We start from the raw sequence: 25,562 nt of genomic DNA on the forward strand, positions 1-25,562 counted from the left end.
GATTGCGAAACAAATCAACATTAATAAAAGAAAAAAAAAAGGACAACAGAGATGTAATCAACAGAAGAGCAACATCGGAAACTCCTTAAACAGAACAGGTTTAAGGAATCTTCTGTGAGTAGGGAAACCATGTTTCCTTCTATGAATGTGGACGAGCACCAACAGAATATCAAGAACTTAAAAGGGAGACAGACAGTAAATGGATAGTGTGGTGGAAATTTTTGGAATAAAGGCAGATGAGAGAGTTGTCCTTTTGTGCGATTTATTGAAATAATAAAGAAAATAACAATAATGAGGAAAGCAAATCAAAAAGCCAGCTGGGGAGATCTGAACATACACCACGGAGGTATAATGCAAACATCACCCCGTTCTGAGGTTGTCTCTGCCTTTTAACCTCTCTCCCGGGACCTGGTGGAATCTTCCTATCACACTGTGGGTGAAGATGTTTACATTACACAGAGAATACACAAGGTCTACAGCCTTGGGTCTGGTGAGGCATCAGATAGAAAGGAGCCAGAGACCAGGGGTAAAAGGCAGACACAAGCCATAAACAATCGGTCAGTGAAACACAACGTTAGATGTCAGCACTTAATGTGCGACAGAACCTTGAGAGGAAGATAGACTGTTTGTCTAAGAATGTTCAGTTCTGTGTCTAACCAACAAGTACAGAATACATGGTTGCTATACAGAGTCAGAAATGAACACAAGAAGCATTAAAGTACAATTTTTCCATTACATTTCCCCCCTTTTGATTACACATTAATCAAACATTAAAAGAATAAAAATTGTCCAGTCATCCTGGGTAAAGGTACAGCATGTTTTACCAAACCTGACACAAACACTTCCCATCTTTGTTAATAACATCTCCAAGGCCATTCTATTCTGCCATGTTGTCTTCGCTATGTGGGGCAATTGTTCCGTCATGGTCATCAGGTCTCTAACGACACAAACTAAGCATGATCGATTTGTGGGTGACTCTGGTGTGCGGTGGATAAGAGTGTCTTCGGTTGATGCGTGACCACGCATATTGCTGTCATCGTCGATATGACAATCATTTTTATCTTGTTTCGTCTGGTGGATGTCATTTTGCGTCAGTGGAAGATAAAAATTTGTGTGAAAGTGTGAATCAAGTGGAAAACAACTCTAGATATGCTTGTCGTAAAATGTTTTGTTTAAAAATAGTGGATGAAATCACAGAGAGGTATACATGTAAATCAACCACACAATTTAGAGCAAATATTAAAGTAACATACAATGAAGATCAAAACCACAGGGTCACAATCAATGTCTTCTTCTTCCTGTTGAATAGTAGCGTTAGATTGTTTCCAACCTGTTTGTTGACACCTTGACAGTTCTTTGGGGTTCTTCAGGTTGTGATCAGCTGATTGCAGAGACACTTGGGATTCGTTATCACCGCCAGGTTTCCTCCCAATGTCGTCTGAGTCACTGTCACTCCCGTGATGTGAAGAGTCTACACGTCGTCCAGCGTCGGCAACTCTAGGCTGCTCGTGTGTGTGTTTTCTCAGGAGCGTGTGTGTAGATGTATGGTCTGATAGTGTGATTCACCGGCGCAGCTTCACGCGGCGCTTGGCTCACACCTTTAGCTGAACGGTCAACGCAGCCTCGCCTCAGTGCGTGTGTGAGCACAGCGAGGGTCGTCCTTCTCAGTTCTTTTCGTCAGTGGTGGTTTTCTCGTGTGGTGTAGATGTAGATGGAGGGTCGTCTGTCGGATCCGGGACCTTCCTGCAGTGGCTGGAGTGGATCCAAGTCGCTCTTTCTGCGATCTTCACAGCCGTGTTGGTCGTCAGAAGGACCTGGAAGGGACCTTGCCACCGTTTTGAGTTCCAGTGCTTCCTGCGAAGCTCCTTAATGATCACCCAGTCTCCTGGTTGAATGATGTGCAGTGGTTCTGTCGCCTGTTTGGGCAGAGCCGCTTTCACCTGTTTGGAGATTTGGGACAGAACAGAGGATAAGTTCTTACAGTACTGTAGCATTGCGTCTTCGCACATTTCAGTAGGTGGTAAAATCCTAGTCTCAGTCTCAGGGTGGAGTCCCATCATAGGAGGTCTATCAAATAGGATCTCATACGGACCACGCCTTCTCCCTCACTACAGTATGCCACGCCTCAGCTCTGGACCATCCCCACTCACTCTCCTTTCCTCTGTAGACACAGTAATAAGTTCAACTTGCCACACCTGCACTTGTCCTCTGGATCCCTTCAAAGACACCTGCAGCACAGCACTCTGTGCTGGGTCATTGTCATACTACACCCTGTTCTCGTATCACCGGCGCACCAGGTCAGGTTAATTTTTGCCACGTGTGTTTGCTGTTCACACCAAGCCTTAGTTCAGTCTGGTTATCTTGCCACGTATTAGTTTGCCGTGTTTGTATTTTGTTCACGTCAAGCGTTAGTTAGCCTTGTTGCCATGCCATGTCTTAGTTAGCCTTGTTGCCATGCCATGTCTTAGTTAGCCTTGTAGCCTTGCCATGCCATGTCTTAGTTAGTCTTGTTGCCATGTCATGTCTTAGTTAGCCTTGTTGCCGTGCCGTGTGTTCGATTTGCCATGTTTTAGTTTCTCCCCATAGTGGTGTGATTTTGTTTTCTAGTTCTGTTAAGGTGGCCTGCTTACTAGCTCGCTAAATTTGCTCGGCTAGCCTCCTGCTGTATGTTGTTCCTTCTATGGGAGGGTTTTGTTTTGGTGTTGGGTGTTGAACATAAAATAAACGGGTTAAAATGTATTCCTGGTCCTCACGGCTCTCTGACTTGGCCCAGACCAACTTCCATGATCCGCCATCTTGCGTGGCGGATCACGACAGGAAGAGCCTGAGTCCACTTGAGACCAGTCTCTGAGCAGCATTTAGCCAGTTTGTTTTTCAAAGTGCCATTCTCTCTCTCTACCGCCCCTCTGCTTTGAGGGTGGTAAGAGCAGTGCTTTCTGATGTCGATGTTCAGAAACTTTCCCACTTCCTCTATTCAATTCAATTCAATTCAATTCAATTTTATTTATATAGCGCCAAATCACAACAAAGTTATTTCAAGGCACTTTGCAAAGTAAGGTTTAAAACCTCACACAACTAAACCCAACAAATCCCACATACAGCAAGCATTTAATTTGACAGCAACAGTGGAGAGGAAAAACTCCCTCTCTAACGAGGAAGAAACCTCCAGCAGAACCAGACTGGATGTGGGCGGCCATCTGCCTCGACCGGTTGGGGTGAGAGGATAGAGAGATAGAAAAGCACAGCAACAGCAACAAGCAACAACAAGCAACAACAGAGCACAGGCAGGATGGTAGGACCAGGGACTGGATGCAGGCAGGATGGTTGGATCCGCAGCTGCCCATCACAGACACCAAACTTTGAGTCCAATGATACCTGTGGGTGAGGACAGAGAGGGAGAAAGAGTGGGGGTGGGGGGGGGAGAGAGGAGAGAAGCACAACTACTGGACAGAAAGAGACAAGGTTAGTTAAACATGGGACAATGATGGGAGGTTATGGGACAGAGGAGGTAGAAGGAAACAGAGGAGCTCAGTGTATAAATTAAGTCCCCCAGCAGTCTATGTCTATTGCAGCTTAACTAAGAGATGGTTCCTGTGACTAACAATAATTGCCAGTGACCTGAACCATCTCTAACTATAAGCTTTATCAAAAAGGAAGGTTTTAAGCCTAATCTTAAAGGTGGAGAGTGTGTCAGCTTCTCGAACCTGAAGAGGGAGCTGGTTCCAGAGGAGAGGAGCTTGGTAGCTAAAAGCTCTGCCCCCTGTTCTACATTTAAACACTCTAGGAACCACAAGTAGCCCAGCGCTCTGAGAACGAAGTGTTCTGCTGGGAGCATAAGGAACTATAAGGTCTTTAAGATAAGAAGGAGCTTTATCATTGAGTACTTTGTATGTGAGTAGGAGAATTTTAAATTCTATCCTACATTTTCCAGGCAGCCAGTGCAGAGAAGCTAATGTAGGAGAAATGTGATCTCTCTTTCTAAGTCCTGTCAGAACTCTGGCTGCAGCATTTTGAATGAGCTGTAGGTTTTTTAAGGAGCTGTTAGGACATCCTATGAGTAAGGAGTTACAGTAGTCCAGCCTAGAGGTAACAAATGCATGGATCAGTTTCTCTGCATCGCTCTGAGAGAGGATGCTTCTGATTTTAACCATATTTCTAAGGTGGAAGTAGGCGGTTCTGGAGATTTGTTTAATGTATGATGTAAAAGAGAGATCCTGGTCAAACATGACACCAAGGTTCCTCACAGTAGAATCTGAAGCTAATGTTATGCCATCCAGGGTGGCTATCTGACTCAATAGTGTCTCTCTCAGATTTTTAGGCCCAACAATAAGAATCTCGGTTTTATCTGAGTTTAGTTGAAGGAAGTTTTGGGACATCCAGGATTTGATGTCTTTTAAACAACCCTGAATTTTGACTAGTTGATCTGTTTCATTTGGTTCCAAGGACATGTATAGCTGAGTATCATCTGCGTAAAAATGAAAATTAATAGAATGCTTTCTAATAATCTCACCTAGAGGAGACATATATAAGCTAAACAGAATTGGACCCAGCACAGAACCCTGTGGAACTCCATAGCTAATCCTTGTGCGTGTGGAGAATTTATCATTAACATGAACAAACTGGAATCTGTTCAACAAATAGGATTTAAACCATCCCAATGCTGTTCCATTAATCCCGATTCTATGTTCTAGTGTCTGTAATAGAATGTGATGATCAATTGTATCAAATGCAGCACTAAGATCTAACAGGACAAGGACAGAAACTAGACCATTGTCCGAAGCTAATAGAAGATCATTAGTGACTCTAACCAGAGCTGTTTCTGTGCTATGATGTTTTCTAAATCCTGACTGAAAATCTTCATACAGGTTATTCCCACTAAGGTGGTCAGATAATTGTTTAGCCACGATTTTTTCCAGAATCTTGGAAATAAAGGGTAAATTTGAAATGGGCCTATAGTTGGCTAGTTGTCCAGGGTCAAGGGTTGGTTTTTTCAATAGAGGTTTGACCACAGCCACCTTAAAAGCCTGTGGTACATAGCCTAGTTGTAAAGATTGGTTGATTTGATTTAATATGGATGAGCTGATTAAAGGTAGAACTTCTTTGAGTAATCTGGTTGGGATTGGATCTAAAAGACAAGTGGACGACTTGGAAGAGTTGATTATTGAGGTTAACTCCATATGAGTTATGGGGGAGAAGCTGTCTAGGTAAGACAGAGGATTTAATAAATTTAAAGTTAATGGATCTAGACAGTGCTTTCTGTCATTTGGAAGAAGTCGCTGCTGAATGTTTTTTCTAATGATAATAATTTTATTAGTAAAGTAGTTCATAAAGTCATTGCTGCTGAGATTTAAGGGGATAGTAGACTCAATACAGCTATGACTCTTTGTCAGCCTGGCTACAGTGCTGAAAAGAAACCTGGGGTTGTTTTTGTTTTCCTCAATTAGGGAGGAATAATATGTTTTTCTAGCAGCACAAAGTGCTTTTTTATATTTCATTAGACTGTCCTTCCATGCAATGCAGTTTACATTTATTTTGTTGGAACGCCACTGTCTTTCTAGTTGTCTAGTCCTTTGCTTTAGACTGCGGATGTCTGAGTTATACCACGGAGCTAACCTCCTCTGATTCACTGTCTTCTTCTTCAGAGGAGCCACTGTGTCTAACATTGTACGTAGAGAAGCTGCAGCATCATCTACAAGACAGTCAACGTGTTCATAAGGATTAAGGTGACTGTTCTCTGTGTATCTGCAAGACATTGAGGCAAAAGATGATGGAATCATCTGCTTGAATCTGGCAACAGCATTGTCAGATAAACATCTGCTATAGTAACATTTCTTTCCAGCTGTTATAGGGTCAGTTGTGCTAAATTCAAAAGTTAATAAGAAATGGTCAGATAACAGAGGGTTTTGGGGAAGAACTATTAAATTATCAATTTCAACTCCATATGTCAGGACAAGATCTAGAGTGTGGTTAAAACGATGAGTGGGTTCATTTACCTGCTGTGTAAAACCAATAGTGTCTATTAAGGAGTTAAAAGCAGTGCTGAGACAGTTGCTGTCAACATCTACATGAATGTTAAAGTCTCCCACTACAATGACTTTATCTGTGCTAAGAACTAAGTCAGATAAGAATTCAGAGAATTCAGTTAAGAACTCTGAATATGGAGCAGGAGGACGGTAAACAATACAAAACACAACTGGTTTCTGAGTTTTAGAGTCTGGGTGAGAAAGGCTCAGAGTGAGGCTCTCAAATGAGTTATAACTATGTTTAGGTTTAGGAGTAATTAATAAATCTGATTTATAAACTGCTGCTACTCCTCCACCTCTACCTGTACTTCTTGGAACATGATAGTTGATGTGACTCATTGGAGTCGACTCATTTAAAGTAACATATTCATCCTGCTGCAGCCAGGTTTCAGTGAGACAGAACAGATCTATGTGATGGTCACTTATCAAGTCATTTATTAAAAAGGATTTAGATGAGAGAGATCTGATATTTAATAAACCACACTTCATTAGCTTACTATTACTTTGTTCCGTAAGAGGAACTGTTTTGATGTTTATTAAATTCTGGTAAGTCACTCCTCTTTGATTTGTTTGTGACTTGTATAGTTTAGGTGGTCGAGAAGCAGACACAGTCTCTATGCGATAACTAAGACTAAGAGTGGGTCGCGGCTGTAGAGAACATGCAGAGAGGCGTGTAAGACTGCGACTCTGCGTCCTGGGCTCCACTCTGAGTTGTCACGGAGTGGGGGGACTAAGCAACATGGCCATGTTACTAGAGAGCAGAGAGGCTCCGTTCAACGTGGGATGGACGCCGTCTCTTCTAATCAGCCCAGGTTTTCCCCAAAAAGTGCTCCAATTAGCCACAAAGCCCACATCGTTTGCAGGACACCACCTAGACAACCAGCGGTGGAGCGATGACAGCCGGCTATACATGTCATCGCTGGTCACATTGGGGAGGGGTCCAGAGAAAACTACGGAGTCCGACATTGTTTTGGCGAACGAACACACCGACTCAATGTTAGTTTTAGTGACTTCCGATTGGCGTAACCGGGCGTCATTAGCTCCTGCGTGTATTACGATCTTAGCGTACTTACGTTTATCCTTAGACAGGAGCTTAAGATAAGACTCAATGTCGCCCGCTCTGGCCCCAGGCAAACACCTAACTATGACCGCTGGATTCTCTAACTTCACGTTTCGGACTATGGAGTCACCAATGATCAGAGTGGGTTTCTCAGCGGGTGTGTCGCTGAGTGGGGAAAATCTGTTTGAAACGTGAAGCGGTTGGTGGTGCACCGTGGGCGCCTGCCTAAAGCTACGTTTCTTACGAGCCGTGACCCAGTCATTACCCAGCTGCCTGGGACCTGCCGGGGGACTGGTAGCAGCTAAGCTAGGAGGCTCCGCACCGGCTAAAGGGACCTGGCTAGCTGGCCTGTTTTCTAAAGTGCGAAGCCGAGACTCTAAGTCTAACAACCTCGCCTCCAACCCTGCAACTAGCGTACACCTATTACAGATACCATTACCATCACTAAAGGAGGCGGAGGATAAGCTAAACATAAGACACACCGAGCACCGAACAGAGCGAGAGGGAGAGGAAAAGGGGGAAGCCATACCAGGAAAGTAAGCTAGGAGCTACGCTAGCGGAGAAAACACTTAGATAACAGTGTAAATTAGCAGGACGTTTAATGAAAGGAAAAGATGCTTGAGTGTTACAAGCTTGTTTTGAAACTTTTAGCAGTCGCTATCGGATATAAAACGATAATATTTAGAAAAGAGCGGAGAGTAACGCTGTACACACACAGCGGCAGCAAACCTCAGTAACCGGAAGTGACGCGATACGCTTACCGTCAGTCAGCCGTCAGACCTGAACAGTGTTCTGTTCAGGTGGAGCCGTGGCCTCCAGTGATTGTGACTGATCGTTGTGACTAGGGCTTGGTTTGCAAAGTGTGAGCCGTTGTCACTGCTGATTTTAGATGGAATCCCCCATCTGGGAATTATTTCTGTCAGCAAGGCTTTGGTAACTGCATGGCTGTTATCATGTTTAGCTGGGAAGGCCTCCACCTATTTTGACCACATATCAACAATCACTAAACAATACTATTTACCTTCTGCTGGCGTTAGTTCGATGAAGTCCAGCATTAAATGGTCAAACGCCTTTTCCGGTGGTGGGTGAGCTGCCAGTGGTTTGGCAATCGTCTTACCTGGGTTGTGTTGGGCGCATGTCATACATGTTTCACAGTATTTTTGCGCATAGATTGAAAATCCCTTAGTCTACCAATGTTTTGTAAGAGCATTCCCCCCTTTGATACATGGTCTAATCCATGTGTCAACTTCGCGAAATGAGGGAAAAAGTGTTTAGGTAGGCAAGGTTTGCTGTCGGGCCCATACCAAATGCCATGGCTACTGGTGGCGCCATTCGTCAGCTAGAGCTTGCGTTCCTGTGGGGTAGAGAATGTCTGAAAATCAGGGAGAGCAGAGGGAGGAGAGGAAGGTTGGGTAGAGGTGGAGGATAAGAGGCAGGGAACAAAGGGAAGGGGGAGTAGGGCAGCTGCCTTTGCAGCAGCATCAGCGCGCGCGTTTCCAGCAGAGATGGGATCACTGCACCCAGTGTGTGCAGGGCACTTACATACAGCAATTGCAGCTAGTAACAGAATTGCGTTGAGCAGATCAGCAACCTTATCATGATGCAAGATAGGTTTGCCATCAGATTTCAAAAACTTTCTGTGTTTCCACAGAGCACCAAAGTCATGTGTGACGCCAAAAGCGTATCTGGAGTCTGTGTAGATAGTAGCAGACTTCCCTTTAGCCAATTTAAAGGCTTCGGTCAGTGCGATCAACTCCGCAGCCTGAGCAGAGTAATGTCCTGGCAAAGCGCCAGACTGTAAAACAGTATGAGAGGTGCAGACTGCATATCCATCCTGACAGTGGCCCGAAGCAGGGTCTCTAGAGGCAGAGCCATCAACAAAGAGAACGAGGTCACAGTTAGGAATTGGCACCTCCGACAGATCTGGGCGCGGAGTGCAAACCTGGTTCAAGACCGAAACACAGTTGTGAGGCTCGCCATCGTCAGGGCCTGGAAACAAAGTGGCTGGGTTAAGCACATTGCACCTTTTGACATTAATGTTTGGCATTTCCAGTAAGACAGTGTTGTATCTAAGCCATCGGGCTGTAGAAAGATGTGATGTTTTTTGTTCCAAAAGGATCAAAGACACGGCATGAGGAACCAGCAGGGTGACATCAGAATAGCCAACAATGTCACGTGATGCCAGCACGGCTTTCTCTGCCGCAGCCACTGCTCGGAGGCATCGTGGGAGCCCCGCAGCGACTGGGTCAAGCTTAGCAGAGAAACAGGCTACAGGGCGTGGACGCCCTCCGTGATCCTGTAAAAGGACAGAGGTCATACAACCTGATTTCTCATCCACTGTTTGAGTGAAAATTCGCGTAGGGTCAGGCAGACCCAAAGTAGGAGCCGACTGAAGAGCAAGTTTGAGGTCAGTGAACGCCTGTTCAGCCTCAGATGTCCACGTGAGGCGGGTGGTGGATGCAGAAGACGTCTGCATCAGAGCTCTAAGCGGAGCCTCCAAGACGGCGCAGTTAGGAATGAAATTCCTGCAATAAGAGCACATGCCTAAAAAGGACATAAGCTGTTTGTATGTGCACGGTTTAGGCAGGTTCTGAATAGCTTCAGCGGTAATGATGTGATCTAGGAAGGTAACCTTAGTCTGAACAAACTGTATTTAGGACAGACTTGCTTTGTGGCCTGCAGCATGCAGGTGTTTCAGCAACTTCATCGTGTCTGCTGTGCAAGTTTCCTGATCCTCACTGCAGATCATCAAGTCGTCAACGTACTGCAGCAGGGCGGTGCCTGGGGACAAGACAAGATCATCCAGGCTGTCTTTCAGTGCCATATTGTAGATGGTAGGGCTTTCTGAATACCCCTGGCACAGTCTGGTAAAGGTGTATGACTTTCCGTTGAATTCAAAAGCAAACCAGAATTGACTGTCTTTGTGGACGGGCACGCTGAAAAAAGCATTAGCCAAATCAATTACTGAAAAAAAATTAGCCTTGGGCGGAACCTGAGAAAGAATGGTGTAGGGGTTCGGTACCGTAGGTGCGCGTGGTTGGACCGCCGCATTTACTGCTTGCAGATTCTGGACAAACCTCTATTCTGTTGGCTGTCCTTTGTCTCTGATTTTCTTAACTGGGAAGAGTGGAGTCCTCACTGGAGAGTTGTCACATGGGACGATGATTCCTGCTTTCAACAGAGTTAAACACCGGTGTTATTCCTTCAATTGCTTCTCTCTTTAAAGGGTATTGCTGTTTGCATGGTCTGTAGTCAGATTTTGGCGTGATGACCACTGGGTCACACCCTTTGATCAAACCTACATCATATTTGTGTGTGGCCCACAGGGAAGCTGGAACTTCCTGTAAGGCTGGATACTGCGTCAGAGCGTCCTCCGACAAAAACACGTGGTGTGGAGTGTGTGTGGAATGTTGTGGTACCAAGTGCACTGTACGCTGCGCATGAAAGTTAGACTGAAAAAGTTTTTTGTAAGCATGCAAAGTAGGTGAATACATCACATTCGGGTCGGAAGTCGTTTGCCAGTCTCCTTCCCGTTGACATCTGTCCACGAAAGGACCCAAGTCCTGCCATTTGTCTCCGTCATGTTTTGACAGAAGGACATGTGGATCTGTAGAATAAGCATCAACAAATCTCTCTTGCTCATTAGTGAGAGAAATCGCAAGCGCAGACCTATTTTCATCCCAGAATAGAGAGGTTGAGGTCAGTTTGTTTGCATGTGTGCATAACCATGATTTTTCAAACTCCTCATCAGGACCAGTGGACACATGTGCTGTACAAGACAGGTCAGATGTATCACTAAAGGTCGTATTCTGTGAGGAAACAAGCTGTCGAGCAGCCTGTATGAGGGCCTCAGTTACAGCCTCTCCCTTCAGCAGCCACTGATAAGAGTAGAGCAGCGGCTCTGAGCTGAAATTAGCACAAACAAAGGAAAAATTATTTACATTGTCCGTGGTTGTGACCTGCACTCCCTCCGCAGTGGAAATCAGTGAAATACCTAAACTACACATGAGATCTCTTCCTAATAGATTAACTGGGCATAAGTTTGAAAGCAAAAATGAATGTTTGAGTGTCTTGCCGTCTGATGTTGTGCAAGACAGAGGAACAGTAAGTTTTTCTTTTATTGTCTGGCCAGACGAACCTATAGTGTGCACAAATCGTCCACTCATTTTAGGTGGATTGGAAAACATGGAAGATTTAATTACAGAATTTGTTGCTCCTGAGTCTACTAAAAACACCATACATTCACCTTGAACCGTGAAAGCAAACTCAGGAAATTGTTTGAAACCATTTGACTGTAAAGTCATGCAGCAGTTGTCATTTAGCTGTTTGTTATTCTTTTTAAAATCACTCTGTGGGATGTTTTGAGCAGAAAGCAAGTCTTCATTGCAAGCAGGCAAGCATGAATTTGAATCAATTGAGCATGTATCAAGTGTGAGCGAGTGTGTGTGTGTCTGTGCGGTACCGTCTACGTCATCATGTGAACGGAAACCTTCGCTGGGCTCCTCCTCTATTCAGTCTGACGAGAGTGCCCGGGAGGGTGGAACCTGACGTAGCCGGGGGCAGTACTTCCTCCAGTGTCCCATCTCGCCGCAGATGTGGCAAGCGTTTCCTGGATCTCCAGATGCGCCTCCTGTGTCTCTGTTGGGCCAATTCTGTCTGAAGTCTCTTCCTCGTCCCCCCCCGCGAAACCTGCTCGCTCCTCTGTTGTTGTTATGCATTGCAGAGAACATCTCCAAGGATGGCAGATACAGTTCGCTCTGTTGTTTTTCCTTCTTCGCCATCTTCTTCTGCTGGAGAGTGTCATAAGCATGGCGTGCGTGTCTTGTGAGGTCAGACAGACGCGCTTCTTCTTTCCATCCGATGTATGACTGCTTTACGGCGTCAAACACTTCAGGGAGTAAGCCTTTCATCACCAGTTCACAGAGGTGACTCTTGTATGTTGAACAGATGAGTCCTCCCACTCCTTCAGGGGGAGGGTAAGCTCCTCCGTGTGTATTGTATGCGGTGGTGAGGCGGTGAACAAAGTCATCAACTGATTCCTCTGGTTGTTGTTTGCATGTAGTGACTTTAATCATACAGACTTTGTCGGGGAACGCAGTTTCGAGGTGGGCAACAAGCATCCTCACTGCGGCAACGAATCCATCATTTAAGTTGTTTGTCCAGTCTTTGTGTTTGAGAGCAAGTGTCACATCAGGCAATTGTCTAGCCAGCTTTTGGTATTCACAAGGTGCAAGACGTTTGGCCAGGATGCGACGGATCTCAGCTCCAGTGGGTCTGTACTCCTGGCAGAAGGCCAGAAGGTTGGCACCGAATGTCTTTCCGGATACAGTGATGTCTGGAAGAGTGTGAGCAAAGTCAGCTATGTCAGCGCTAGTCCACGGTCTGTGCACTAACATGCTTCCTTCAGGACCGGCCACTTCCACCATGGGCAAGCTGATTTCTGGAGCTACTGGTGTGTTGCTCCTTAGGGTATGAACGCTGGTAGTTGCAGAGGCAGCACTCGTAGTGGCGGTATGTGCATGGGCACAGCTTGTGGCAGTGGATGATGTAGGAATGAAGCCGATAGGTGAATTGGCCCAGAACGCCTGTGCCTCCATTCCAGGAGTTGGTGTGATATTTTCGCTGTCCTTCACAAGCTCTGACTGCTCTGCAGCCAATGTTGCAGCTCCTGATGACAGAGGTTGGCCAGGCTGTTGGTGTGGGCCAGGCTGCTGCAGTGGTGCAGGCTGTTGATGTGGGGCAGGCAGTTGCTGTGGGTCTGGCTGTTGTCGTTGATCAGGCTGTTGCTGTTGGTCCGGCTGTCCACCCTGCCCGGCCCTCCTGCTGACGTAGAAGGAGTCCAGGTTGGGATTCCCGCGCTCAGCTCTGCAAAAGGATATAAAGCAGAAACAGTGGGAGCGCTCTGTTTCTGTGTGTGTGTGTGTGTATGTGTGTATGGTGGCGGTGTGCAAGCTTCCACAGAGTTGTTATCTTTTCTGCCAGCTACGTCACCACTCTCATCCTTTCTCCCTCCTAACTCTTTTTGGCATTTCAGTTTTTCCCTGCGTTCGGATTCTTTAACCCAAATTTCAAGGCGTCTGTTCTTTAATTGAATTTCTTCTAAAGTTTTAACTTTGATCGTTCTACTTTTACGGAGCTGTTTCTCCTTTTCTTCTATTTTTTCTTTTAAAGCGCGTATGTCCTTCACACTGAGTGAACCACCTTCTTGAAACCCATAATGTTTTGTCCAGTCGTGAAGACATGACACGCACTCATCACCATATTTACATCTCCTTAATTTTGTAATGCTGCAGTCTGGTGGTGGAGACTTAGATCGCCCCGAACCCATCTTTCAGAGTCCCGGCGGTTTCCTGCCTTAGACTTTTATGTGTTCCGGCCGGAACCTTTTTTTCGAAATTTCTCTTCCACGGACGTCTCCGTAGAAAGGGAACCGCTCAGATCAGCGACAGAGTTCTCGGAAGTGGTCCCTCACCGTCAGGCCCCTCTAAGACCCGGGTCCCTCGTATCTCAAAAACACTTCCCTCTGCAAACGCGCTCCGTATTTCAGAAGCCGTCTTTTATTTCTTGTCCATTTCTTGTCTTTTATTTTCTTTTGTCGTTGTTTGTTTTAGTCTAGTTGGGGATGTTTTAGAATTAATTGTTATTTGCTTTACTTTCCCTAAACCAAATGATCAGAGCCAAGTAACCCCGAATACCTGAAACCAATTTCAAACCCATCTCTCTCACCGGGCCGAGTAGAGGTTGGATTCTGAGTTCGTTGGATCTCATCAGAGGCGATCCAGACGGGTGAGCAGTCCTCCCACTCAGAACAGCTGTAGAGGTTTGGAGGCTGAGCGAACCTAGTCCTCAGGATCGCCGTCCCTGATCACGCCGTCCAGACGACCTGCCGCGGGATCCTGTTCGTAGACGCCAATTTCCGTGGTGGAAATTTTTGGAATAAAGGCAGATGAGAGAGTTGTCCTTTTACGCGATTTATTGAAATAATAAAGAAAATAACAAACAATGAGGAAAGCAAATGAAAAAGCCAGCTGGGGAGATCTGAACATACACCACGGAGGTATAATGCAAAGATCACCCCGTTCTGAGGTTGTCTCTGCCTTTTAACCCTTCTCCCGGGACCTGGTGGAATCTCCTTATCACAATGTGGGTGAAGATGCTTACATTACACAGGGAATACACAAGGTTTACAGCCTTGGGTCTGGTGAGGCATCAGATAGAAAGGAGCCAGAGCCCAGGGTTAAAAGGTAGACTCAGGCCATAAACAATCGGGCAGTCAAACACAACATTAGATGTCAGCACTTAATGTGCAACAGAACCTTGAGAGGAAGATAGACTGTTTTTCTAAGAATGTTCAGTTCTGGGTCTAATCAACAAGTACAGAATGCATGGTTGCTATACGGAGTCAGAAATGAACACAAGAAGCATTAAAGTACAATGTTTCCATTACAGATAATAACTTCAAATGTTGACAATAATTTCCCTTGTTTGTATGTTTGACACTTTGACACAAAAAGGGAGGAATGTGGGAAATTTTGTGTTTGTCATGAGATGCTGTGCCTCTGGCTGAGGGTTGTTCCTGGGGGGTCATCAAGCATTTGGTTATCAAATGGTGGGGGTTTCACTGTAGTGACCACGGGAACATTGTTAAAGAAAGTAAAGGGGGGTTTACTGCACTCATGTATATCAAAGACCAGTCAACAGCTCATGTGGGGGTTTGTAACAGGGTATAAATACAGGTCTTGTGTCCTCAGTCCTTCAGTGGATACTTTGTACATAGTAAGATGTGCCTTACGTCTTCGATGTAATTGTGATCCACTCTGTGTCGTCATGAGAGTAAACTTTGAGATGGTTCATCACACTGATGATCTCTGGTTGATTTCTTTATAAGAAGATTTCCACAACAATACATAGCGGTGTTCTGATGATCACATCGCCCTTTAACACGGAGAATAAAAGATCAGACCCATTGAGGGTCAAAGAATAGGTACACTTTGACATTGCAAGTTCAAGGGTGGAAAGATCAAGTGACCTTTGACCTAGAGCTGTCAAAATCTGAGTTGATGGAAGGTTGTCCTTTATACTCTCTGGGCCCCACAGGGGACTGTACTGGCTCCCTTCCTGTTCACCCTCTATACGTCAGACTTCAGACACAACAGAAGTTCTGCAGAAATTCTCTGATGACTCTGCATCGTCATCATCCGTGATCAGTCCGACAATTGCAGAGTACAGAGGACTCACTCAGATCTTTGTGGACTGGTGCCAGCAGAACCATCTCCTGATAAACATAGGGAAAACCAAGGAGATGGTGGTGGATTTCCACAGACGGCAGCCTGCTGTCATCCCACCGATGCACATCCAGGGGAGGGACATCGTGAGAGTGGACTCTGGGTACCTGGGTGTGCATCTGGACAATAAACTGGACTGGACTCATAACACGGATGCACTGTACAGGAAGGGTCAGAGCAGACTGTACCTGCTGAGGAGACTGCGGTCTTTTGGAGTGAGGGGGCCACTCCTGAAGACCTTCTATGACTCTGTAGTGGCATCAGCCATCCTGTACGGTGTGGTCTGCTGGGGCAGCAGCATCACAGTGAGGGACAGGAAGAGACTGGACAGAGTCATAAAGAAGTCCAGCTCTGTCCTGGGCTGCACTCTGGACACGGTGCAGGAGGTGGGTGAGAGAAGGTTCCTGGCTAAACTCACATTCATCCTGGACCAGGACGCTCTGTTGGAAAAATACTGCATTTAATCATTGAAACATATTTTGCTGAAGCCTTGTTAGCTGTGCTATAACCTTGAAGTTTTCTCCCTTCTGCTCTGCAAGAAATAGGGAGTACCGGTGTGTAGCATCCTTATCTGATGTGCCCAATGCTTGCTTTGAGCAGAAAATATTTCCTATGTACTGGGTGACTATGCACCTCCCAGAATGCAATACATACTATGAGCTGAATCATTGTCTTCTCTTCAGTGAGAGGAAGTTGCCTTTGCTGTAAACTGCTCACTCCTTGCAAGTAAAATCCTGAAGAAGGTCTCAACTGATTGTGTCTGCTTTATTTAAGATTTACAAAGGGAACTAACAGTTTCCCTAACACTCTCACTCACTGTCTGCTCTGGAGAGCAGCTTCAGTGACAGACTGATCCACTCTCGCTGTGTGAAGGAGAGATTCCACAGATCTTTCCTACAAGCTGCTATTAGGTTGTATAACCAGAACTATTAACCAAGTCCCACTACAATCACTCACCCACTGCATCAGTGGTTACCTAGTAATCTGCTCTGCACAATATTTGTGCAAACCCTATGCACTATTACATATCTATTCCATTGTAGTATATTTACAGCTGCCAAATTGAAATGGACAAACTCAAACCACCACTAGTTAACGTTTAAACAGATACATCTTCAATTTATTACAAGTGGTGATATAATATTATCAGCAAGGAAGAAAGGGCAGAGCAGCGGTGAGAAGTCGCCTGGTCTCCTGCAGCAGTGAGAACCCCATCGTCCCAGACAGCAAGTCGTCTATCGGTCCGTGGGGCTCTGCCCCTCTAAGGCTGAGGCACAAACCTATACACCCTGATCCCACGTCAGCTAGACATTGGGTTTTGTTCTAACTTCTGGCCTGATACCACTGGCCAACAAAAAGTGTTTACTCATGTCTGTTTCCTGGAGTCTATCCCAGACATTCCTTAGGCAGCAACTCTTCCAAAATACAAGGGTTACAGAACAGTGACTGCACCTTAACATGACCAGAACAGATTCTTGACTACCTATATAATAATATATGATATGATACATGATGACATAAAATATACTCCAAATGATGATATTAAACATACTACACTATATTTACACAATGTGCAACAAATTTGCTGTAAAACATTTGTGAAAACCGGTACAAAACTTATATTCATTAATGTGCAATAACCCTCCCAATGACCTCATACTACATACTGTGTTGTACTGTGCCAACACAAACTGTTCTGTCAAAGGGGCTTGCTCTCTTGGGGTATCTTGGGGTCTTGTTCACAAGTAAGGAAAGGAAGGAGCGTGAGATTTGACAGACGGATTGGCGCGGCGGCTGCAGCAATGCAGTCGGTGTACCGGTCCATCGTGGTGAAGAGGTAGCTGAGCCGAAAAGCAAAGCTCTCAATTTACCGGTCAATCTACGTTCCTGCCCTCACCTATGGGCTCATGAGCTTTGGGCTTTTGGACCGAAAGGGCATACAAGGGGATACAAGCGGCCGAAATGAGCTTCCTCCGTAGGGTGACTGGGCGCTCCCTTAGAGATAAGGTGAGGAGCTCGGAGTAGAGTCGCTGCTCCTCCACATCGAGAGAAGCCACTTGAGGTGGCTCTGGCATCTGTCAGTCCCCTTTCTGACGCTGATCACACATTTATCACACCCTCATGAGCCGATTGTCAGCAGCCCCCCTACTTGGTCTGTCTGTGGAAGTTGTTAAAAATGTTAACAAAACCACCTCCATTTTTAGCACCAAAGACGCAATTCCAGGGTAAAACCAAAAGGCGGAGCTTTAGTATCTGACCTATATACCTGTATCTGACAAATATACAATATAGGCACAGTTGTGAGAACAGGAAATAGATCTGATGATGTCAGTTCTACACTGTTTGCTAGGGCAGACAGACAGACAGACAATAGTCTGGCCAAACAGTCAACTAAAAAGTTGAGAAAACTTGAAAAGTTGACTTCCTGTCAGAGTTGAATGTTGTACTTACTTTTTTAAATCATAGATAAGCATCAGCAGCTCACGCTGCCACAGCTGTCAAACTACCTTCTGGAGGTTTATCAGTTACTGGCTGTATTAGGTTGAACTGGACTTTACAAATGTAACTAATGAAATTCTTAAATTCTCATTCTATATATTCGACCATATTCACTAGGATGTAGCGTGTGTTAGTCTGCCTGCTTCTAGTCTTACCTGATGTGATGTAACCAGATACATTTGTGAACTACTTAAACAGAAGATTCTTTAGAGATCCATCAATTCAAAGAGCCTAGTGGTTAAACCCTGTTTGTTAAACAGATTCCAGTTTGTTCATGTTAATGAGAAATTCTCCACATGCACAAGGATTAGCTATGGAGTACCACAGGGTTTTGTGCTTGGTCCAATTTCGTTTAGCCTATACATGTCTCCTCTAGGCGAGATTATTAGAAAGCATAAATGCCTAAATTTGACAAGTTAATTAGACTATTTTTGTGATATTCAGCCTCCACGCCGCTAGAGGCGCTCTTGGGGCTTTTTGGTGTGGGTCTGAGTTTTAATTTCCTGTGTAATTAGTTGACCCACCTGTTTTGGTTTGTATATAAGGGATTTCTTTTGTTTCACACATTGCTGGTGTGTACGCTCGGTGTAGCTGGATGCTACCCCATTGTTACGTTGCAGAGAGTTGTGATGCAAAGGAGTTTTGGTTTGGCTTATGTCCTGTCTCACCACGTAAGTTTTGTGAGTGTCTTATGTTTCATGTTTAGGTTTTGCCCGTGTTACGGAGCGTGTTTTGTTTATGCCTGTTAGACAGTGCTGTACTAGTTCTTAGTTGTTTATGTCTTGTGTTCATGTGTAGGTTTCTGCCCGTAGTGTACGGAGCGTATAGTTTAGATAGTGAGTTAGGTTGTTAATTGTTTTCCTGCATTGCAGTGATTTTTAGTTCTTCCTTTTGTGTTGAACTGAATCCTGCTGTGCAGTGAGTTTTTGTTGTATTTGAATAAACCGTTAATGTTAATTGTACCTTCTGTGTTGGGTCGTGCATTTGGGGTCTCCCCCCTCGCCTGTGTTCCCTGCGACCTGGTCTGCCGGTTGCGGCCAGGTGTCTGTGTGAGGGATTACACAGAGGAGCTCTGTGCTGGAAGCACATTGGCCGTGGTGCCTGAAGCCTCCGCTCAGTGTGAGCGTGTTCTCCTCCCGGCTCCGTGAGAGCCGTAGTTCCCCCGCTTGGAGCGGGTGCTGTCACCGTCTCTCTCCACCACATCCCCTCTCCTGTCCCAGGGTTCCATCAAGCCCCGCCGGTTCGGAACCGACGGGAGGAGTTAGTAGGTTCCCTGTCAAACCCCGCCGGTTCGGAACCGACGGGGCAAGTTCGTAACAATTTTACTGCTTAGCAATTACCTTTTTATGTTTCCTCATTATCCTTTCAAAAATAAATAGACCAATCCAGATTTTAGCCATAAATAGTAATGTTTTAGTTTTAAACTAGTTTTTATATGGCTATTTTACCATTACCATACCGTTGCATTCTATTAATTTTCATTGTTACGCAGATGATACTCAGCTATATATGTCCTTGGAACCAAATGAAACAGATCAACTAGTCAAAATTCAGGGTTGTTTAAAAAACATCAAATCCTGGATGTCCCAAAACTTCCTTCAACTAAATTCAGATAAAACTGAAACTCTCATTGTTGGGCCTAAAACTCTGAGAGAGACACTATTGAGTCAGATAGCCACCCTGGATGGCATAACATTAGCTTCAGATTCCACTGTGAGGAACCTTGGTGTATTCAGGACCAGGATCACTCTTTTACATCATACAGTACATTATACAAATCTCTAGAACCGCCTACTTTCATCTTGGAAATATAGCTAAAATCAGAAGCATCCTCTCTCAGAGTGATGCATAGAAACTGATCCATGCATTTGTTACCTCTAGGCTGGACTACTGTAATCGCTTACTCATAGGATGTCCTAACAGCTCCTTAAAAAGCCTACAGCTTATTCAAAATGCTGCAGCCAGAGTTCTGAAAGGACTTAGAAAGAGAGATCACATTTCTCCTACATTAGCTTCTCTGCACTGGCTGCCTATAAAATGTAGGATAGAATTTAAAATTCTCCTACTCACCTACAAAGTACTCAATGATAAAGCTCCTTCTTATCTTAAAGACCTCATAGTCCCTTATGCTCCCAGCAGAAGGCTTCGTTCTCAGAGCGCTGGGCTACTTGTGGTTCCTAGAGTCTTTAAATGTAGAACGGGGGGCAGAGCTTTTAGCTACCAAGCTCCTCTCCTCTGGAACCAGCTCCCTCTTCAGGTTCGAGAAGCTGATACACTCTCCACCTTTAAGATCAGACTTAAAACCTTCCTTTTTGATAAAGCTTATAGTTAGAGGTGTTTCAGGTCACTGACAATGATTGTTAGTCACAGGAACCAACTCTTCGTTAAGCTGCAATAGACATAGACTGCTGAGGGACTTAATTTATACACTGAGCTCCTGTTTCCTTCTACCTCTTCTGTCCAATAACCTGCCATCATTGTTCTATGTTCAACTAACCTTGTCTCCTTCTCTCCAGTATTTGTGCTGTCTCTCTCTCTGCCCCACTCTGATGTATATGTTGTAGCTTGTTGTTGTTGTTGTGCTTTTCTCTCTCTGTATCCTCTCACCCCAACCGGTCGAGGCAGATGGCCGCCCACATCCAGCCTGGTTCTGCTGGAGGTTTCTTCCTCGTTAGAGAGGTAGTTTTTCCTCTCCACTGTTGCTGTCAAATTTTGCTTGCTGCATGTTAAATTTGTTGGGTTTAGTTGTGTGAGGTCTTAAACCTTACTTTGTAAAGTGCCTTGAGATAACTATATGATTTGGCGCAATATAAATAAAATTGAATAAAATTGTACAGAAGAGGTAGAAGGAAACAGAAGAGCTCAGTTAATAAATTAAGTCCCCCAGTAGTCTATGTCTATTGCAGCTTAACTAAGATATGGTTCCTGTGACTAACAATCATTGCCAGTGACCTGAACCATTGTTTATGTCATTTTTGAAATTGCATCTGTGGCCACAATTTTCACTCTTAAAACATAAAATTCACACCAGTTTCACTCTGAAGCCTTGGGATTCATAAAGAGCAGTTATTTTTGTGATAACCATTATGCTTTTGCTGTAACAACCCAGTTAAGCAGGGGTGGAAATTAGCTTCACTACAACTGTCTGAGCAGATCTGTGGAGGTTCCTGCCTTTGGAGCACCATCTCCATGACTAAACAGAAACTGGTGTAAACAGGAGTGACCCTTGCAATGATTGCTGAATGACTTTTGCATTAAAATCTTCACATTTACTTTAGAGTTGCACCTTAACCTCTGCTGTAAATATCAGTTTTTTGTTTAATAACAATATTTTAAATGTATTTTAAAGTATTTAATATAAGTATATTTTTCATCAGAAGGTTTTTCAGCTTTGTCCTTTTACATTTAGATACAATAACTGACACAAGATTTTGTGATAAAATATTAACATTGCCTTAGGTTTACACACTTGAAACTATTGCAACATTCAAGTCTTTGCTAAATGAAATAAATATTTAGCAAGAGCTTAGCTATGGCAATTGACTAACTGTGCAGCTGATTCCTATGCTACTCTATAAGCAAAAATATCTACATGTCATACACTGCACAAGCCCAGATATTTCTGTGGATATAGAGTGACAAGAAGAGATTGACACTTTTCAGATGCTTTCTTAGCAGAGTGCAAACCCCATTTATTTTTCACACGTCCAATGTATCACTGCCCTCTGAGGGTCACTCACACGCACATTCTCCTCACTCATGGTGTACCACACAAAAAAGCACAAAAACAAAAACAACACATTACAAACACACATGAAAAAAAGGATCAATGAATTTCACTAAAGTTATAACATTACTTAAATCCCAACTTTAACTATAACACTATAAACACAAGAACGGTTACTTTACTTATAAGCCTTAGCGGCTCAAGGCGGGAATATCCCCCCTGGACTGCTACAACATGCTAAAATAATAATAAAATGCTCATTGAAGGTTTGGGATTCATAAAGTGAAATTATTTTTGTGATAACCATTATGGTTTTGCTGTAACAATCCAGGTAAGCAAGGGTGCAGATCAGCTTCAGTACAACTAACTGAGCTGATCTGTGGAGTTTCCTGCCTATGGGGAACCGTCTCCTCGACATTGGCGCAGCTGCAGTAGATGAGTAATTGAGCTCTAAGCAGTAGAAGTTGAACCTCTCAGTCAATCTGTTCTGTGTCCAATTCTGATCAGAGCATCTTTAACACACCACTCCTGGTGTGTTAGAAGTACGCCCCCTACTTATTTCACATTTTTGAGAGTTTATCCAATCCGGTTCAACAACCATCGTTTCAATTTTGGCGGACTAGATACGTCTGCATTCGCTCGACCAATAACAGAACCAGCTTTGCCCCCTCCAGACAAACCTGGACCCATAAATGTACCTGAAACATTTCGTTTCAGTCACTCCAGTCACAGACAAAAGAAGAAGTCACTCACTGCGCAGTCTACCATAGGAGGTGGCGCTAATGCACCTTTCAGTTGGTTGCCACCCGCCATTTAAGAGACAAAAAGAAGTCACTCAAATTGAAGAAGCGCCCCGTTCCTCAAGACATGATCCACCTGCTGCTTCCCCAAACGTAAGTACATGCTTGATTCTTATTTGATGTATGTACTCCAGAAGTTTCTCTGTTTATAATGTAGCTTCCCTCCTGTGAAAGGAATGCTAATTGCTAGAACCGTTGAATCTAACAGCTACAGCGACAGAGAGAGACAGTGTTGCAAGGTGCTGACACACAATTTGGATGAGTTAAGCCTCTCCAGCATTTGTCCGGTTCGAATGGTGTGATATATGGTACTGAGGTCATTCACTCAGCTCACATTGTAGCTGCTAGCGCGATGGTAGCGCAGCGTTAGCGGCTAGTGTTAGTGGCTAGCGTTAGTGGCTAGCGTTAGTGGCTAGCGCTAGTAAGTTGTGAGAGTCAGCTGTGTTTCCTATTACTACCGAGCCTGTCGTGTGTATGTTGTAGCCCGAGTAGACCCGTGAATTTGGGTTATTGCAAGTTCTATCTAAGTCTAACGTGTGTTGTTGCTTATCTAGTCAGCTACTTTAGCTGTAAACGTGACATGTTTTTTTATACAGGCTGACTCATGCCAGCTACCGAAACGCGAGGAGGTTGCTTCTTAAACTGACACGCGGCTACTTTGTAGAAGAGTAGAAGAGTGCTCACCTCAGGAACAAAGGTATGTACATTTAACAGCACTATAATCATGTGTTGGCCAATATGCAGTTTTATTTGACAGAGATTTTGCATTTCACATTTCAGTAGTTGTGGTATTCATAATCTGATCTATATTATTGTCTATGTATTTACTCTGTATGCGGTTGGTCAACTTTTTGATATTTTAGTCTGTTGACAGGTAATTTGTAACTCTAGTGTTATGGTGCAGATTATGTGGAAAATGTGATGGAGACCATCTTCAATAAAGTCCTGCTGGACTCAGGTTGTTCTATGGAGGAGCTTTTAAACATCCCTGTCCCACCGGCCCTCTGAGCAGAATTTGAGCAACCTGACAGAAAGGAGGTCATTAATGTCATGCTAAGATTTAACAAACCAGCACTATAATATAAGTTGAAAACGTGTTTGCTCCACACACCATTAAAACTGATCTAACTACCTCTATTTATTGTTTAGATCTGTAAAGGTTGTGAGATACATAGAAAAATACTGGACATTCATTATTCTGCTATTCTATTCTCTATACCTTCTAGAGTGGTGTCAAGAAAAACAGCTGCATCCTCCATCTGTACAGCAGCTGCACTTGCTTCCGATGTCTTCCAACACGTGAAGACAAAAAAGATCCTCAAGTTTGTGGTAAATCCTGTTCCTCCTATGGAGTTATTTCTGTCCATTGCAACAAATGTCAAGTTGACCGTGGTGTCAGATTGGCCACTAAAACAAATAAACTGCTGCAGCTGAGTAAACATGGACTTTCGATGGACACGTAGGCACTTGCTGGTTGCATAAACAGCACAGCTTTAAAAAGTGGGCATTGGAAGATGTTTCTTAGAGTGCTTCGCAGAGGGTCTGCTGCAGACACCCAGCTGACCTTTTTCGACCTCTCAATTCTTTCTGCAGAAGAACAAGCGGGTGAATTCGGCCACTACCTCTCTCATGATTATTCTGTGATTGTACTATTTCATTCTATGTAATAAATTCATGTGTTAATTTGAGCATAAAAGTTGAGTCTGTGTGAACTCTCTAACAACGTCGAACATCAAAATACACGACACATCTCCCCAGCCAACTGCTCATGACTGTACCTGTTCCACTCCAGAAACTATGCTTTCAACATAACTATGAATCCTACCTGTTCATTTTGTGGTCTGCAAATTGAACTGTGACGATAACTTATCCAGCATTATAGTGCTGGTGCATTGGTTGACAATAAATTATATATATAAGCTGCAGCTGAAGATCCCATTATGGAAAAATTATTTTCACACAGCGGCAGAACGAGAAATAAAAAAACATGTAAAAATGAGTTTATATTAGTTCATCAAGCTATGCTCCCAAACAAGCTTTAGTCGTGTTATGAATATTCTGTTGTATTAATTCAGGCTGCTAATTTGCAACAATTAGTATTAGTGTTAGCAGCTAAGCAAGTTGCGTATTATATAAATCAAATTGAATTAAACGTAAATCTGCCAGTTAGACGTACCTTGCGTGTAACCACTTCAACAGCCTCCCATTTGACTTCAGAGTCAGATTTTGGATCAAACGTATGGTTGAACTCCATACAAGGACGAGTTAGCCAGTGTCACTGTGTAACAGTGGATTCAACATGGATTCAGTGACCGTGACGTTTGATTCCTGCGGCGGATCACGGCTATGCGCTTCCTCAAAGGGGTGTGGCGATCAGTTTAGCTTCCGAGACACTCCGAAAATAGAGCGTTGTGGACGAGAGCTTAAAACACACATTTTCAGACGGGCGTGTGGGCGATCTACAGCGCTTTTTGGCATGAAAAGTTACAGACACCTTACTGAGACATCAAGGTCCAATTCTTTAGCAATGTGGAGCATGAAAAAAGTGTGTGCATGGATCTTTAATAAAAATTAATATCTTTAATACTTTTTAAGTTAAGTTATAGCAGTTTAAGCATAGGGTAGATTTTGAGAAATTCTCAGCTTTTCTATTAGTGTGTATTGCGTGAGCTAGCGTGCTTGATGTCACAGCTAGAGTGTGAGGGCTCGTTTTTTTAAGACAGAACTTTAACTCATCACTATTTTGTTTTTATGAGCGTATTTCTTTCACTAAATTATAGTCATAATTATCTTCTTTCTAATGATGTGTCTGGCAGAGCTATCAGATCTATACTTTAGTCGCTATCGACCTCAAACACAGACGTTGCGAATAAACGCAGAAGGATAGGCATTTTGAAATTGCAACTGTGGCTAGTGATGTCGTTCGTGAACGATTCATTCAATATGAACTAATCTTTTATATGACTTGGGAGGAACAAGTCCTCTCAGTGAACGACTCGTTCAGTTCCCTGAAGTACCATCTCTCCCCACATGGCATCAGCTGCTTAAGCTCAGTCAGCAGGACAGGAAAATGAAATGATTTGTTCAGGACTTACTCAACTGAGCGTCCTTCCTCAAGGAACCTGTCTTTCATCACGTGATGAAAGGCTCTTATGCGAGGCTCTGTAG

The 25,562-nt window shown here is 44.1% G+C and overlaps 1 protein-coding gene across 1 annotated transcript in view; it reads right to left on the reverse strand.

Annotated features, from left to right (window-relative positions):
- LOC129603129 (uncharacterized) overlaps nt 1-12,789 on the reverse strand; it is a 13,081-nt gene extending 292 nt beyond the window's left edge. The window contains exons 1-2 of the mRNA XM_055503051.1: nt 11,546-12,789; nt 1-1,940 (exon numbers count right to left, since the gene is read on the reverse strand). The exon at nt 1-1,940 is cut by the window's left edge and continues 292 nt beyond it. Coding sequence (XP_055359026.1) covers nt 11,595-12,680 — 1,086 coding nt within the window. The 5' untranslated portion in view covers nt 12,681-12,789 and the 3' untranslated portion in view covers nt 1-1,940; nt 11,546-11,594. The remainder of the gene's footprint in view (nt 1,941-11,545) is intronic.
- Between the last annotated feature and the right edge of the window lie 12,773 nt (nt 12,790-25,562).

The sequence above is a fragment of the Betta splendens genome, chromosome 16, assembly GCF_900634795.4.
Source record: "Betta splendens chromosome 16, fBetSpl5.4, whole genome shotgun sequence".
Taxonomy (NCBI): domain Eukaryota; kingdom Metazoa; phylum Chordata; class Actinopteri; order Anabantiformes; family Osphronemidae; genus Betta; species Betta splendens.